At 42.3% G+C, this 15,383-nt stretch overlaps 1 protein-coding gene across 2 annotated transcripts in view; it reads right to left on the minus strand.

Annotated features, from left to right (window-relative positions):
- LOC114560002 (ELKS/Rab6-interacting/CAST family member 1) overlaps positions 1–14,846 on the minus strand; it is a 20,878-nt gene extending 6,032 nt beyond the window's left edge. Inside the window, exons 1-17 of one of the 2 annotated variants that reach the window (XM_028585099.1) lie at positions 14,646–14,846; positions 12,350–13,130; positions 12,034–12,222; positions 9,504–9,795; positions 7,890–8,017; positions 7,660–7,734; positions 7,403–7,558; positions 7,042–7,209; positions 4,748–4,915; positions 4,479–4,616; positions 4,197–4,337; positions 3,807–3,947; positions 3,437–3,630; positions 1,867–2,002; positions 1,607–1,738; positions 471–631; positions 124–271 (exon numbers count right to left, since the gene is read on the minus strand). In XM_028585099.1, the coding sequence (XP_028440900.1) occupies positions 124–271; positions 471–631; positions 1,607–1,738; positions 1,867–2,002; positions 3,437–3,630; positions 3,807–3,947; positions 4,197–4,337; positions 4,479–4,616; positions 4,748–4,915; positions 7,042–7,209; positions 7,403–7,558; positions 7,660–7,734; positions 7,890–8,017; positions 9,504–9,795; positions 12,034–12,222; positions 12,350–12,895 (2,913 nt within the window). In that variant the 5' untranslated portion in view covers positions 12,896–13,130; positions 14,646–14,846. Of the gene's footprint in view, positions 1–123; positions 272–470; positions 632–1,606; positions 1,739–1,866; positions 2,003–3,436; positions 3,631–3,806; positions 3,948–4,196; positions 4,338–4,478; positions 4,617–4,747; positions 4,916–7,041; positions 7,210–7,402; positions 7,559–7,659; positions 7,735–7,889; positions 8,018–9,503; positions 9,796–12,033; positions 12,223–12,349; positions 13,131–14,033; positions 14,610–14,645 lie in introns of those variants that run through there. The other variant, XM_028585101.1, reaches the window with a different exon arrangement.
- Positions 14,847–15,383: the final 537 nt, after the last annotated feature.

A 15,383-nucleotide genomic window follows, 5' to 3' on the forward strand; every position in this document is an offset into this window, starting at 1 on the left:
AGACGTGTAGGAAAAATGAATGGAAATAACTCCAGTGTGTGAAATCACAGCGAGGATCCCTGAACTACTGGAACACCGCAATCGTGTATTCCCCTCCATGGATCCCAGCAGCCCCCTCCCCACCTGCTGTTTGAGCTGTTGCACCAGTCGGTCCTTCTCCCGTTTCAGCAGAGCCACCTCATCCTGGGTCTTCTTCTTCTTAGAGGAGGACAACTCCAGCAGGGCAATGTTAGCATCCTTCTCGCTGATAGCAGCCAGCAGCGCCTCCTGCCTGTTAGGTGGGGATGAAACAACACGGCATTTAACCACACAAGTAAATAGCTCAATTATCATTTATTATTCATCACAGAAAATCATGCCGCCAGCTGGGGAAGGACAGAATGGGATGACATTTTACAAGATGAAGGCAGCAATCGATACTCCAGAGTCTTCTCCACCCTAGTGTGTGTGTGTGTGTGTGTGTTTCTTACTTCATCTCCAGCACCTCCTCCAGGTGTTTCCTGCGCTCAGCTCGCAGGGTGGAGAGGTGTGCCTCTTTCTCGCACAGAGACTGCTGGGTGGAGGCCAGCTTGGCCCTCATGGACTCCAGCTCCTGCTTTACTTTCTCCATGGCTCCCAGCAGCTCCTCCATCTGGGAACACAAACACATACAAAACAACAACTCAATCATGAATAGAGTAAAATAGATTACCTAAATCCATCAGTGAGGATCAGGGCTTTTTTCATGGAAAGACACCTTTGATGACCTGATCAGGGTGCAGTGCTCCAATGAGAGACAGGGGCAGCAGAATTCATGTTGGCTTTTGGGGAGGACTATAACACAGATACCATTAAACTACAGCACACAATTTCATTTACCAGTTATTCATTTAAAAAAGGGCACAGGAGTACTATCATTTCATATCCATACATGCTTTAAATTACAATTGACTGAATGGAAGAGTAATTAATTCATCCCCAAATCATCAATTCTATTGGCTATTTGATGTCCGTGCCAACAAATTCAAGCACTGCAATGTTACAGCAGGTCAACAAAATAATATGAAATTTACAAGGACTGGAAACAGCAACATCTTACAAAATAATGCAATCCGACAACATCAAATGCAAATTCCCCAAAAATAATCTAACTTCCCAAATGCATGTATTGCAGGGTTGTTGCGTTATTGCATACATTGTAGAGGTGTTGCGGTTATTGTTTCCCTCTGTAAGTGTTGTTGCTAACTGAAGCGAGGTCACACATACTGGGCTCATACCTTAGACCACTTAAAGTGGGCGAGGTTGGACTCATGCATTGGTTTGAGTGAGTGCTTCTGAGAGGCGGTGTGTAGCAGAGAGAAAACAAGAGAAAATGACAAGCAAAAGATAAAAGAACTGATAAAAGAGACGGGAGGCCAGAGGAGAGGAAGGAGGTGAAGAAAGGATGAGAAACACCACAAGGGCAGCTAAAAAGAATCTCCGTATATGAAGGGGTTTCCTTTATTTGTATATATAGATGTGTTTAGATACACATGCTCTGTATGTGTGATTGTTTGGGTTGAATAATATTGCTGTGTGTGTGTGTGTGTGTGTGTGTAATCGTGTGTGTTTAGGGGGAGCTGTGTACCTGTTTCTCCTGGAGTGACCTGGCAGCCTCCTCTTGTGCCAGCACCATCTCTCGCTCAGCAGTGATCTGAACGCTCTCTCTCAGGGCCTCCTCCAGCTCTTCTATGCGCTCAGACTTCTGACGCAGCGTGTCCTTCAGAACAGGAGTAGGAAGTGGTCAAACTATGGTTTGCTGGATGCTGAACTAGTAAGTCTGTGCCAGCAAATGTGAACTTTGTTGTAATGCAAGGTTCATACACGCAAACCGCACCCATGCCTCACCTTCACCTGCTGGGAGCTCTCAGACATGTTGTCCTCCCTCTTCCTGGCCTCGTCCACGAGTCGAGCATTCCTGCTTTTCTCCACCTGCTCCTTGTGCTTCAGAGACGCCACCTTCTTCGACTGGTCCTTCATCTGCCTACAGGGACACCATGGGATACATGGGAGAAGTATGTATAAGTTACATTATATTATTGTCCCACTTCACATGTAATTTTTGTTACTGAATTTATCATTCCAATTGAAAAGAGATGGTAAATTGTGAAAAAAAGTTTAAATAAGTTATGTTCAGTAGTACAGATATGCACCAAATAAATGTTGGTCTGATTCCAAAAAGGAAGCCCCCTTTACTACCAAGAATTGCACATCAAGTACAGGAAGCATATTTCATATTTTCATTTGCATCATCCATGTAGAATGTTAGGAGCCAGTTATAATTGTAGCCAATTGTAAGTAAATACAGTGTCAGGCAGCAAATAAAAATCGAATGCGGGATATGAGATATGAGCCGATGAAAAGCTCCCCTTTTTTTTAAACATACTGAAATGACAGTTAAAACCATACCCTTAATGACTTGCTTTGGCAAGATTTTAGACAGCTCTGCAAAGAGTCAATCTCAGATTTGACTCAGGGTGAAAGACAAAACAATAAGAAGGGAAAAGAGGAAAACTGGGCATGAACAGAAGTCAAAAGGACAAGGCAGTTGCTTGCGACACCACTTCTTATGGAGAGGTGAGGTGGAGAGAAACAAGGGAAAGAAATGTGAGAAGAGAACAAAAAGAATAAGAATGCCTGGGCCGGGAAAGAAAGAAAAATAGCAAATACTAACCTGGAGGCCAAGCTGGTGGGGTGAAAGATTTCCGGTGTAAAGACAAGAAAGCAGTAAAGAGAAAAACAGACCAGGAAGATGAGTCAATATGAAGAAGAAGAAAATAAAAAAGGGAGGTTGGGTGGCTCATACACATCAGCTCTAGGATTAAGAAGATCTCATAGTTCATGACATACATGCTTTCCTATGCCAACTACCTACCAGCTTACAACAGGTCTGCTAATAACATTCACCACATCAGCTTTCAAAGCAATACTGCAAAGATGCAAAAATGGCAGATGGCCAAATTACATTATAATCCACCATTTAAGGTGCTGGGGGCAACCATCTCCACAGTGACATGATGTCATTGAAGGAAAATTTGTATCAGTTAAGAGGGACAGTGGTCACAAGTCCCGGGACGAAAACAGACAGAAGAAAGCACAGTGTAGCTAACACAAAAAAACAAAAAAAACAACAACAAAAAAACACAACAACAGCACGTGAAATCAAGACTCGATCAATGCAAACTTCTGTTGACACAAAGTCACAACTAAATCTTTACACATTAAGTTCACTACTTATTCCAGGGCTAACAGTTAGAAACTAGCTGCACATAAAACTGACACACATTCATTAACTACTGTATAGTGACAAGGGCAAAGCTTGAACACAACACACCTTTCAAGTTTACCACCATGAACAGTCATCCTTACAAAAGAAAAGATTTTTGAGAGTAATTGAAACATGCACGTTTCCACCCACCTCTCCAGCTCATTGATCTTTTTGTCCTTGCCATTCTTCTCATTCTCCATTTCCCGAAGGATCTCCAGCAGGCGGTCCACCTCAGCCTGGGCCTTCCCAGAATCCTCTTTGTGGCGGGCCACTTCCTGTTCGAGGTTCTTAATGCGCTCAGCCACCTCAGTGTTGGCCTGAGCCTCCAGGGCTGCATTTTGAGCCTGATCGAGGACAGGACGCCAGTTAGAAAGCAGTTGTATTCACTTTTGACTCCGCAGGAAGGGGTTAGATAACAGACTATGTTATAATCCTATAAAACACAACATTTAGTAGCATCATGTAGAGCTGAGCCAACACATGAGCTGCCTGATTTCTTTTTTTAAAAAAAGGTTCTCACTCTCTTAAGCTGGTTCTCCACTTTGAAGAGCTCCTCCCTCTTCTGCTCCAAGGCAATCTCCATACTCTTGAGTTTGGAGTCTTTCTTCAGCCCAGACGAGGCCAGGGATGATGCATGCTCCTTCAGGTCCAACAGAGACGTCTACACACACACACACACACACACACACACACACACACACACGACCCTGTTTCAGCTTATCAAACTAACAGAGCATGGGACCGAGGAGACTGAAAATGCATTAGAGTTAATACAGGCATCAGTGACTCATCGCAAAGTAAGACTAATGGAAAAAACCTGACAGTAATGTTTTACTGTATTAATAGAATCACAGTAAACAACAGTTTGCATGTCGTTCTGTGAAATTGTGTTCCTGTATCCATTTCTCACCTCTCTGTCTGACAGGTCTCCCTGCAGTAAGCTCAGTCTCTCCTTCAACTCTTTTAGTTCCTTTTTGTTACTGTCGATCTCTTCCGTCTTCTCTCTGTCGTCTCTGTCTCTCTGCTCTTTTAGACGCTCAATGATGCGCTCCTAGGAGGAGGAGATAGAGAGAAAATAAATAATAATTTGACAGACATAACCAATCAACACACAATGAACATGCAGAAAATATTTACAATATTCTACAATTTGCAGTCAGAAGTAACATGGTATGTGCAGACATAAACTCACCTTTTCGGCAAGAGACTCCTCCAGTGTGGTGAGAGCAGTGTCAGTGTTTGAAGTGTCTGCCTGCAAAGACTTTACTCTTTCCTTCAGACTGCTCATCTGCTTCTCCTTGTCCCTCAGCTGCTCCTGCAGGTTCTCAATCTGCAGAGCAAACACAAGCAACCATCAGTCTAAATGAACATCAGCCACAGGACACACATTGTAGCATGATGAATGCATGTGGTCATTTCAGACAACACAAGATCTCTGAGACAGCGCTTAGTCCAAATCACCTTCTTCTGTAGCACATTCACTTTGCGCTCCTTAACCTCCAGCATGTCCTTGAGGTCGTGGATCTCCCCGTTGAGCGTGCCCTTCTCTTCTGCTATCTCTTGTATCTGCTTGCTCTTCTTATTCAGAGTTGCCTCCTTCTCTTCCAAGCGCAGGCGCAAGGCATCCACCTGGTCAGGTAGAGGTGGACAACTTACAACAGTCGCTGACCATAACTGTGTCACCATCACAAGTGGTCAAAAGCAAAGAAAACTGGAACATTTCCTTAAAGTGCTCATATTGTGCTTTTTCCCCCTTTCCTTTATTGTGTTATATATCTTTTTGTGCACGTTATAGGTTTACTACAGAGCCCCTAAGGGGACATGAGCAAAAAAAATCTAAAAGTTTAGTTACATGTGGTCACACAAAACTTTCATGTGCGCACGCAAAACCTTTTCATGTGCGCACATGAAAGTTTCGTGTGAGCACGCAAAACTAGAGTGGGCACATGGAAGCCATAGCCTGGGCCATACTGGAGACAGCTAGAGAATGACCACAGTACAGTTAATTAGTTGCACTATATTTTAATCTAGGTCTTCATTATAAGGACATCGCTGCTTTGCTTGCAAGTCGTCACCATTATATTGTTTTGATACGACATTTAAAACGGATTTTAAAGTCTTGTAATCTGTTCCGGGGATAAAGCGATTTGGATCGGGCAATTACTTTCATTTATGAACAGTTACAAACATCTGGTCAACTCACGGATAGGTGGATGTACACAAAATGCAAGGAGAATGGATTAAACAAAAGGAAAGAGAATCTTCGATTAATTATACGAGAACTGAACGGGATCATTCTAAAACGCTTAACGTGAAAAAGCTTAACGTGGTTTAATGTACCTAAACAACGATCCCCAAATTTCTCGTATATTGCTCCTCATAACCACTGAAAACTGTCAAAAAATCTAATCCAAAGTCCTATTATTATTATTATTATTATTATTATTATTATGATGGACGTTATCTGACATTAAGCGTTTCTGCTTCACATTTTCAGCAGCAGCGGAGCGGCTGTGGGTTGACTCCCAACAGTTCTCATGGGCTTTATAAGTCCTAACGGGAAAAAGCTTAACATGGTTTAATGTACCTAAACAACGATCGCCAAATTTCTCGCTCATATTGCTCCTCATAACCACTGAAAGCGGTAAAAAAAAATTCTAACCCAAAGTCCAATTATTATGGAGGTTATCTGACATTAAGCGTTTCTGCTTCATTGAGGCTATTGTAGGAAAAAGCTGAACATGGTTTAATGTACCTAAACAACGATCACCAAATTTCTGGTTAGATTTTTTGACAGTTTTCAGTGGTTATGAGGAGCAATATGACAGAGAAATTTGGTGATCATTGATCGTTTAGGTAGCATTAAACCACGTTCAACTTTTTCACGTTATCGTTTTAGAATGTCCCTGTTGAACTCAGAATGAGGAGACGGCTCCGTCGCCGAAACTACTTTAAGGCTTAATTATCTTTGGCACTTAGACTCTTACGACAAATTGAAGCCTTTTGGCATCTATATAAACTCATCTTTAGCTGCCATCCTTTTTAACCGGAGTTCTTTGCTGCAGTGCTGCTGACTGTGGCACTGGCACGGTTCATAACAGCGCAAAATGGGTTTTAAAGCGGCGCACATGAAAACAAATCTAAGGTTTAGTTTCATGTGCGTCACATGAGGGTTCCGTAGTTTACAAAGTTAAAAATCCCAAAGTCCACCCCAAAAAGGGACTTACCATCTCCAACAAAAAACACTGTTCACAAACTGCTCCAAACAGCTCTATTGTAGTCCAGCCTTTATTTCCGTGACGAACGTGTGTCACTTTGTAACACATTATAATGCTCGCCTAGCTGCTAGCATGGCACTCCCTCTTACTCTGCAACTGACAAGCTAGCAGTAGTTACTGCGACTCCCAACAAAGATGGAACAGAAGTGAGATGCCTCACTCTGTAGCTAAAACAGAGAGCTCAACACACAGGGTGAAAGCAATGTGCAGTACAACAAATATATGGTGTTTTCTGAAAATTAAACCTCATAAACCTATTCTGGTACAACCTGTAAATACAATTATGAACCTGAAAATGAGCATAATATGAGCACTTTAACTTATGGTGACTTCTGTGCTTTTGTTTGCAGTTTTATCAGTCAGAAGTAGGAGGAACAAGTTTTCCCCCTCACTACATAACATATGTACCTTTAAAATGCTCTTGCTTTACACCTATTCCCTAAGTCCCCTGGGCAAGAGTGTATAGCTCTGCTGTACCTCTGTCTGTAGGATGGCAGCTCGTTGCTCCTTGGCAGTGAGGGACTCCTTGAGGACTTCTATGTGCTGCTTGCTGTCTGAGAACTGGTTGGTGAGCGTCTCCAGCTTGGTCTGCAAACCAAGCATCTCAGTGTCCTTCCTGGAAAGGTCCTGCTTCACCTGCTCCATCTGAAAAAGATGAGGTCATGTGGGAAAGGAGGAGGGATGAAAATGAAACTTTGCAAATTTAAGTTTCTAGTGAATTCAAGATGGACAGCTGCCGAGAATCAGGATATCTGGAGTCGGAGTCCTGCTTCTGAATTTAAGATTTACTACAACGGGTCAGTCAACTGACTCAACTCCATCTCGTGTTGTCTCTCACCTTGTTCTTCATGAATTTTGTGTGGCTGCGGTAGACCTCCATCTGCTTCATCTCCTCCTGACGCTCCTCACAGCTCAGAAGTCCATTGGATTTCAGCATTAGTAGCTCCTCCTCCATGTCTCTCAGGCCCCGCTCCATTGAATTGATTTTTGCATCCTGGGGTTCATAAAGAGGAGCTCACACGCATTCAAATGAACAAGTGTGACCAAACATAACACAAACGTACTCCGACACACAGCTTTATTTAAAATACTCACCTTCATGTCGATGACAGTCTGTAGAGCCTTAGTTTTGGTGGACTCGGGGGTTCCCTCGTATCGACGGTGCAGCTCCTTTTGGGTCAGATGAAGAAAAACATGTTGCAGCATGTGTGTATGAGATATCTATGTGCAGTTTTACAGTATATCAAAGTATAAATGAGAGAAAACAACATCACTAGACTAATAAAATGTAAGGTTATATCTTCCATGGTTGGACTGGACATTACCTCTCTTAGTGCATTAATCTCTCGGTCTCTCTGGTCCAGTAAACTCTCAAGGTGATGCCTATGCATCTCTGCATCAGCCAGTCTCCTGGTCCGCTCCTGGTCCTCCTCTGATGCCTTGGCAGACGGCCCTGTGTACACAACACCTTGGTTACCATAAATGTGTCAAACTCAAGGCCCGTGGGCCAAATCCGGCCTCTCACAAATTTTGATCCGGCCTGCGTATTAATTTAGGTTCCCAAATCAATTTTGGCCCTACTAGTTGTCCAAAAAGACAAGAAACTTTTCAAACTGTAATTACGCGAGACTCAAAGCAGAATTTTGAGACTCAGAAATTTGCATATTCAGGCTGTGAAACAGGTTGCTGTGAGTCGGCTGGGTTGATGATGGCTAAGGAACTTTTTTTATTTATGAATAAATATTGACACTTTCGATTAAATAAAAGTGTGTCAATAAACTAAACATGTCCCTTGATGTGATTCTCCTTTTCCAGTGTGGCCCTTAGTGAAGTTGAGTTTGACACCCCTGCCATAGATGAAGAAGGTAGAAAGACATTTATTACATCAAAGTCTTTGTAACAGCCAACCTGAGCATCATAAGCCACGTGGTTAACCTGCACAGGCTAACACAGGAGCTGAGATTTTGTGCTGTTCAGCAGGAAGGGATATCTAAAAGCATCAAAGATATCCTCTAGGGTTTAAATGGATTTGGGGTTTCCTCTTAGTTTCCTGCATCTACTTTGTTAAATGTGATATCTATACATTTTGTGACACCAAGAACCTATGAAGAAATTATTTGTTGGAAACACCTATGCAAAAGGTCTTTGCATGAATCCCTCAGATATTCCTAGCCTCAGAAGCATGCATGAGATTAAAGCATGATTACTTTATGGAGTGCAGAAACCCATATTTGGCCAGCGGGGAACAGAGCTTGGGCGGAGCTGAGGGGAAACAAGTAAGTTGGAACCATTGCAGCTTTAAGTGAAAGCCTGAGACCAAAACCTTTTCGAGAACCCAAAATGTTTGTGGAGAAACGTATTGACTTTGTGTTGCCTTATATACTGTTTTGTAAAAGAATCAGGATATATTGGCCAGCAATATGCCTTGATGCCATCGCCAGCTCTCGTTGCCTCTCCAGATCTAATAAGATTAGCAATGACTACCTTCACCCTGGACATTATCTGCCCAGCCTGCTTTCCTCTGGTCGGAGGTACAGGAGCATAAAATCCAGAACAAACCGATTGAAAAACAGTTTCTTTCCATGGGCCATCAGAACACTTAACACACATCCAAACCAGTACCATGCCTTTATCATACCGCAATAATATTACAATAAACATACACCATGTGAAATATTTCTCCTGTCCAGTCATTCTGTGTTTTTTAGGTCTTCAATTATTCTTGTTTTTAGCTATTTATTGTGTATCTTGTTTACTATCTTTAATGCACCTACCAGTTGTGGCACAATTTTGTTGTACGAGTATGACAATAAAGGTCGGTCTGTCTGTCGAACTGCTCTGTAGCCCAGTTTTGCACTGGCTTCAACATTCAGCCAAGGTGTTGATACTTTAATACTATATGAGGGGCAATTAGCTTTAAGCCTGTGACTCAAACCCACCTTTGCTCTGCAGCATCTCAAGAAGTTTCTTGATGGACTCATCTCTGGCTCCCAGGGTTTGCTTCTGTGTGTCAATCCTCAGCTCCATCTCCTCCAGGGTCTTCCTAAGAAGAAAGAGCTCTTTGGCCTGCCTCTCATGCTCTGCCTGTAGCCGCCGGTAGTTCTCCTCCGTAGGTTCAGATGTCAGGGCCAGGTCCCGGCCTTGGATGCTGGGGTCTTGCTGGAGCAGCTGGTTCAGGTCCCTCTGGATTCTCAGCTCATCCTGAAGAGCCTGAACAGTCATCTGGAGATGCTAGAAACAAACAAGGGAAAAACACATGCATTTGTTAACATTCATCTGTTCTTGTGTCCATTTGTTGGACTTACTTGCTTGATTACAAAATGATTTACACAAGGGTAGATTAAGACAGCTGAGGTATGAAGGTGGAGGGAGAGAGAGAGAGCGAGAGAGCGAGCGATGCAGGACACTGTCACAGGTCAGACTCAAACCCTGGACCTTCTGTGTCAAGGAATAAAACTCTACATATGCACACCCGCTCTACCAACTGAGCTAACCCAGCCACAGGTGAATGGATTTTTTTTGATTATTTGAATAACACAGGGGCTTCTGCCATCCCACTTTATGGGAATGGATCCTGGCAGAATATTGTGTTACAGCATTTTCCTTTTTATTTATTTATTTATTTATTTTTTTTAAATCAGCCTCTAATCACTTCAGCAGTGCCCTGACAGATGCACCCCTAACAGCCGGGCTTTGTGGACAGTGTTACGTTTCATGCCCAGAGAAATACAATCAGCCCAGTATAGTATTGCATTGTTTGTGGCATCTGACGCCACGGACACTTGGCAGAGCTGATGTGAGACAGGGACACAAGGCAGGGTTACACCCCGGTCTGAACCAGCTGTGAGCGTTTTCAGACGACAGAACAAAGAGACAAGTCAGTGTCTGCCTTCGTTTCTCTCCGTCCTCCTCCTCCAGCCCCCTCCCTTTCCTTCCTTTGTCATTCTCTCCCTCCATCGACACACTATTCTCCTCCTCACACGCTATTCATCTACCTTGCTTCTCGCCCTCTCTCTTCCCTCCAATATTCACACATCTCCTCTGAATAACCCTCCCTTTCCATCACCCTCTCCACCCTGTGACTAAAGGCTGACACACACACACACACACACACACACACACACACACACACACACACACACACACACACACACACACACACACACACACACACACACACACACACACACACACACACACACACACACACACACACACACACACACACACACACACACACACACACACACACACACACACACACCTTTAAATTACAGCACCCACTGATTAGTCCTGCGCTACTCAGGCATTAATTAGTCCACAATGTGAATCTGTGACTCAGCAGGAGTGAAAACAGCAAATTATACACATCTGCCCATCCATTAAGAATCACAGTGAAACAAAGACTATTTCTCTTCATTAATGACACTTAATTTGCACAATTACCACAACAAACTGTAGGGTTTAAAAATAGACCCTGTGTCTATATTTACTCACTTCTTTTAAAAACTGTTAAACATGTGCACATACAGTATGTATACACGTGTGCAGGCTGACAGACTGATGAAAAAGGAACTGGCCTCAAATGTTGAAAAGTCAGTGTCTCCATTATTTAGATTCAGAGCCAAGGAAAGGAAAAACAAGTGAAAAACGTACACAGATGTAGTAACAGGGAATGAAGGGTTTATGAAAACGATAGGTTTCTGCACTTAAAATGAGAAATGAAGCCATTCGGGTGAATGGCAACACGCATTCAACTCTACAATAATAAGTCCAGTACAGTTGTATACTTCATTTTGACATTTGGAAAATATAACAAAAGTGTTACAAGTGAATTCTGCAGTTTTGGGATGGATTTCCTTTGAAAGACAAATGTATAACATATTAATCCTGTTTTTGACAATTTCCGCTCTATGTACCACCTCACCTGTGCCCAAAACGTGATCAACCAAAAGAGAATAACAATTGTTCTTGAATAGCACATAACCAAAATACTAAATCAAAAGTGTTATTCACAACAGCTCCTTTATTACTGCTACCCGTGACAACATGGTTCCTTATTTTCTGCAGTGTTTAAACTACTATGCATATACACAGTTTTAAATTTGCACTTTCTCCACATTTTCATCATGTTGGCAATTTCTAAAACATACAGAAATGCTAATGCAGCCATTAGACTTACAACCCCTTTCATCTATTAAGCATGAGCATATAGCTGCATATAAGAGGATTAACTGGATGTTAAAAACCTGCCTCTAGCCTATGCAGAGAGAGAATAAAGAGAGAAACACACTTGTGCTAAAGCTGACACACTGGGTGAAATGCATTTTTCCAGTCAAACATGTTCAAGCAGGCAGATTGTTGATTTTGTTAGAATGATAAAAAAAAAATGACTGTCAAATCAGACACAGGAATTTTGAGGCAAAACATCTATTCTATCTATTCAAATAAATACAAGGGAACACTCACCTGAGCTTCATCTTGAATCACACGGTATTGTTCCTTCCAGACAGTGATCTTAGAAACTTCATCTTTCCTGAGAGCTCGCTCTTTTTTTAATTCTGGGCTCCAGAAGGTCTTGATAGAATTCATGGAGGAGCTTAGCTTGCTCTCTTTTACTTCCACTTCTCGTCGCAGCATCTCATTCTCACGCAGAATCTGAGGAAGCAGGAGCAGCACATAAATAATGTAAATGTGCTCTGTTGAACCCAGCAACTCAACCTCTTATCAAAAATTCTAAATCCTTGTTAGAATCTGCAAACTTGGAAAGAAATTTGCAAAATACCTCTTTCAGTTGAGCCTGCAGGTCAAGTATGGTGTTGTCTCTGGCCTGCCTTAGAGAATGGGGAACAGTGGAGGCCATGTGGTGGTCCCCAAAAGCTAGAGCATCACCTGCCATCATGCCTGCTGGCAGCACAGCATTGGCAGCCAATGAGGTGGAGATGTTGGGGGTGCTCGCGGCCACAACTCCACTGCTGCTGCCCCTCGACCCATAGGTCACCCTGTGTCTCCCCATGGTCGTCACTGTCCCACCACTTTTGGGAAGGTGGTCACCTGTCATGGCAACCTCATTGTCACTCAGGTACATTGGTCCTGAGGTTGCATATGCAGCGTTGAGGGACTGGATGTTCTCCATGGAAAGAGTCTTTCCTCCTGCTCCTCCAGGACCTCCTCCACTTCCTCCGGTGCTGTTGGTGCGACGGTGTCCCATCCGAGGAGAACGGGGAAGGCGAGGGGAACGGCCAGATCCCTGATTACCAGTACCACCTCCATCTCTTCCGCCACTATGATTGGCATCCCCTCTGCCAACAGAGCGGGCACTACCGTACATCTTCTGTTATAATAAGTATGAGCTCAAGTATCTGTATATAATCTAGATGATTTTGGGATTGTGACTTTCACGAATTGTGTTAATATGTGGTGGTGATCCTGCTTCAACTGGAGATGGTGGGTAATAAAATAGAAATCTGATGCTCTCCACTTTCAGGGACAGACAATGCGGATAGACTTTCCCTCTTCCAACAGGAGCAATCCAGTGTTACAAATTATGAAATTATGACACCAATCTGCAAAGAAAACAGTTGTTCCCTATAACTTGCATGACAATAGCATTCACAAAGTGTCAGTTATCAATTAAAAAGACAACCGAATATTTTTAAAATTGACAAAGTAGTTGAAAATTAGCACTAGCTTAAATGCTGTATTGGAACTATGTTAAATTGCATCTTCCCTGTCAAATAAAATAAAATAAAATTCAGTATCAAAACACAACTGAATCAGCATCAAACTATGGGCACCCCAAATGAAACAAGCCAGTGGTGTCTTAACATACAGTCTATGGTTCACTGGGAGTCATTAAAGGGGTATATATATCCATCTCCATCAAAATGGGGAAAACTACATTTAATGTTTGGTTCACTTTTTAACATTCAGCACAGTAAGAGTGAGTAAGGGTGTCCACTCTGTACTGCAGGAGGGGATCCAGATAAGACAGTGAAATCTAAGCACAGACAGTTATGTAACCGTTTAAAATCATATCTAAGTACAACATTCTTCTCAGGTAGTTTCCTTTAGAACAAAGTCCTTGCTAATCGCCATATTATACATAGATCTACTTGAGGACGTAGATGTAGGAGCCACTGTTTACCCCCCCAAAAAAAAAAAAGTTGAAAGATGTAACGTTATCATTATACCAATGTTGGTAAGTCATCATAACTCCTGTCAGCCTTGTCGGACAAGTTGAGTTAAAATGCTGGTATATAACATTACAAGACTTTAACCGGATTTGTGTACGGAAATGTATCCGAGTATGCTGGTTTGTGCTCAGTTTCACATTTTTAGTTTTTAACCGAATTTCCACCACAGCCATTTAACTGGGTTAACGTTAGTCTGCGTGGCCTTGCTAGCAGCTAACGTTACGTTAACATACCGGCTAACAGTACATGCTGATATTTCTACCTTTAACTTACGTGTTATCCCGTTATTGTTGTAGTTTGCTTGACATGTGTAAATTGGTTCGTAAATGTTGTCTGCGGAATGAACCTTGAAGCTCCGAGTAATTTTTCCAATGTGCTGACGCTATGGATTAAAACCAGCAAGGGAGGGAAAAGGGGATTGTCCATGGTGGACATTTGTAAGAAAAATCGTCCTGCTCGTAAAACTGAATGCAAATAGAAATAATATTCGGTCAAATAGATAGCTAGATACCTGGCGTGATAAGCTCATTAGATGCGGTGTTAAATGTGATACAGTAAGCCACAATTAAAGCATTTTGCGCAATCCTAACGACACGGTAACGTTACAGGGTCTGCTTTGGAGACACCCACATCAAACCATATCCATTTCCTTCACCTCTACTGAACGGCTTCATTTTAAGCTACGGTTTTCTTCTTCAGAGATGTGAGTCTAGTAAATTTCAAGAAAAGAGCTAAACTATCAAATGCACAGACATACGTTTAACGCTAGCTCGCCGTGAGGTATGGAGGCTAGTCCATCCAATCTATGTGGTCAACCAGAACCTCTATTTTTTTCTCTCTCGCTAACACCAGTGGTGAAAACCTCTTCAAACAAGCTAACGTTACCTTTCTTGTTGTCTGGTAGAGTTCAAATCGGTGTCAATACTGAATCCTCTGTCAATCGGTCTACGGCCTCAAAACCCGTCATTTTATGTTGCTTACTCGATAGATGTCTATCTTTTTCCCATCTTTTGCCAGCAGTACCAGCGGCTCTGGAGAGCCAGGGCGCCTCAGTGACGTCAAGCCTCTTATGCGCGTTCACGACAGTCTTCCTCGCCACGCTTGAATTTTAAATGCGCGGTCACGAGCTTTATGGTGGTGAATGAAGACAGCAACATAAACCAGACCTACCAACATTTGGACAAAATATACACAGCTTTGAATAAATATGGTGAGATAAGTAAAGATTGTGGTCAACTCTGGAGTTTTCAAAATTGCATTCAGTAAGCAGGCACCGATGCAAATATAGTTATATTATATAATTTGAGTAACTATCTCGGATATTAGCCTACCAATAAAATATTAATTAGACATTGTGAATGAGGTGAGCTTTTCATTTTGTGTAAAATAATATGAAAGGAGATACAAATGGAATGTTTAGTTAACAAATACCAGCAGGGGGCAGTGCTTACTTGGAAAATTGTATCTCCAGAATGGTTGAACTTGCTACAAAAAATATAATGGTCTGTCTGATTGCTTTCTTTTTTCCACAAAATGCAATTAGAACATTGAGTCACATGTATGTATAACAGTATGCCGAGGTAATATATTTGCCACTCATGACAGAATAAATGTATTGTTTTC

Source organism: Perca flavescens, chromosome 8 (genome assembly GCF_004354835.1).
Source record: "Perca flavescens isolate YP-PL-M2 chromosome 8, PFLA_1.0, whole genome shotgun sequence".
Taxonomy (NCBI): domain Eukaryota; kingdom Metazoa; phylum Chordata; class Actinopteri; order Perciformes; family Percidae; genus Perca; species Perca flavescens.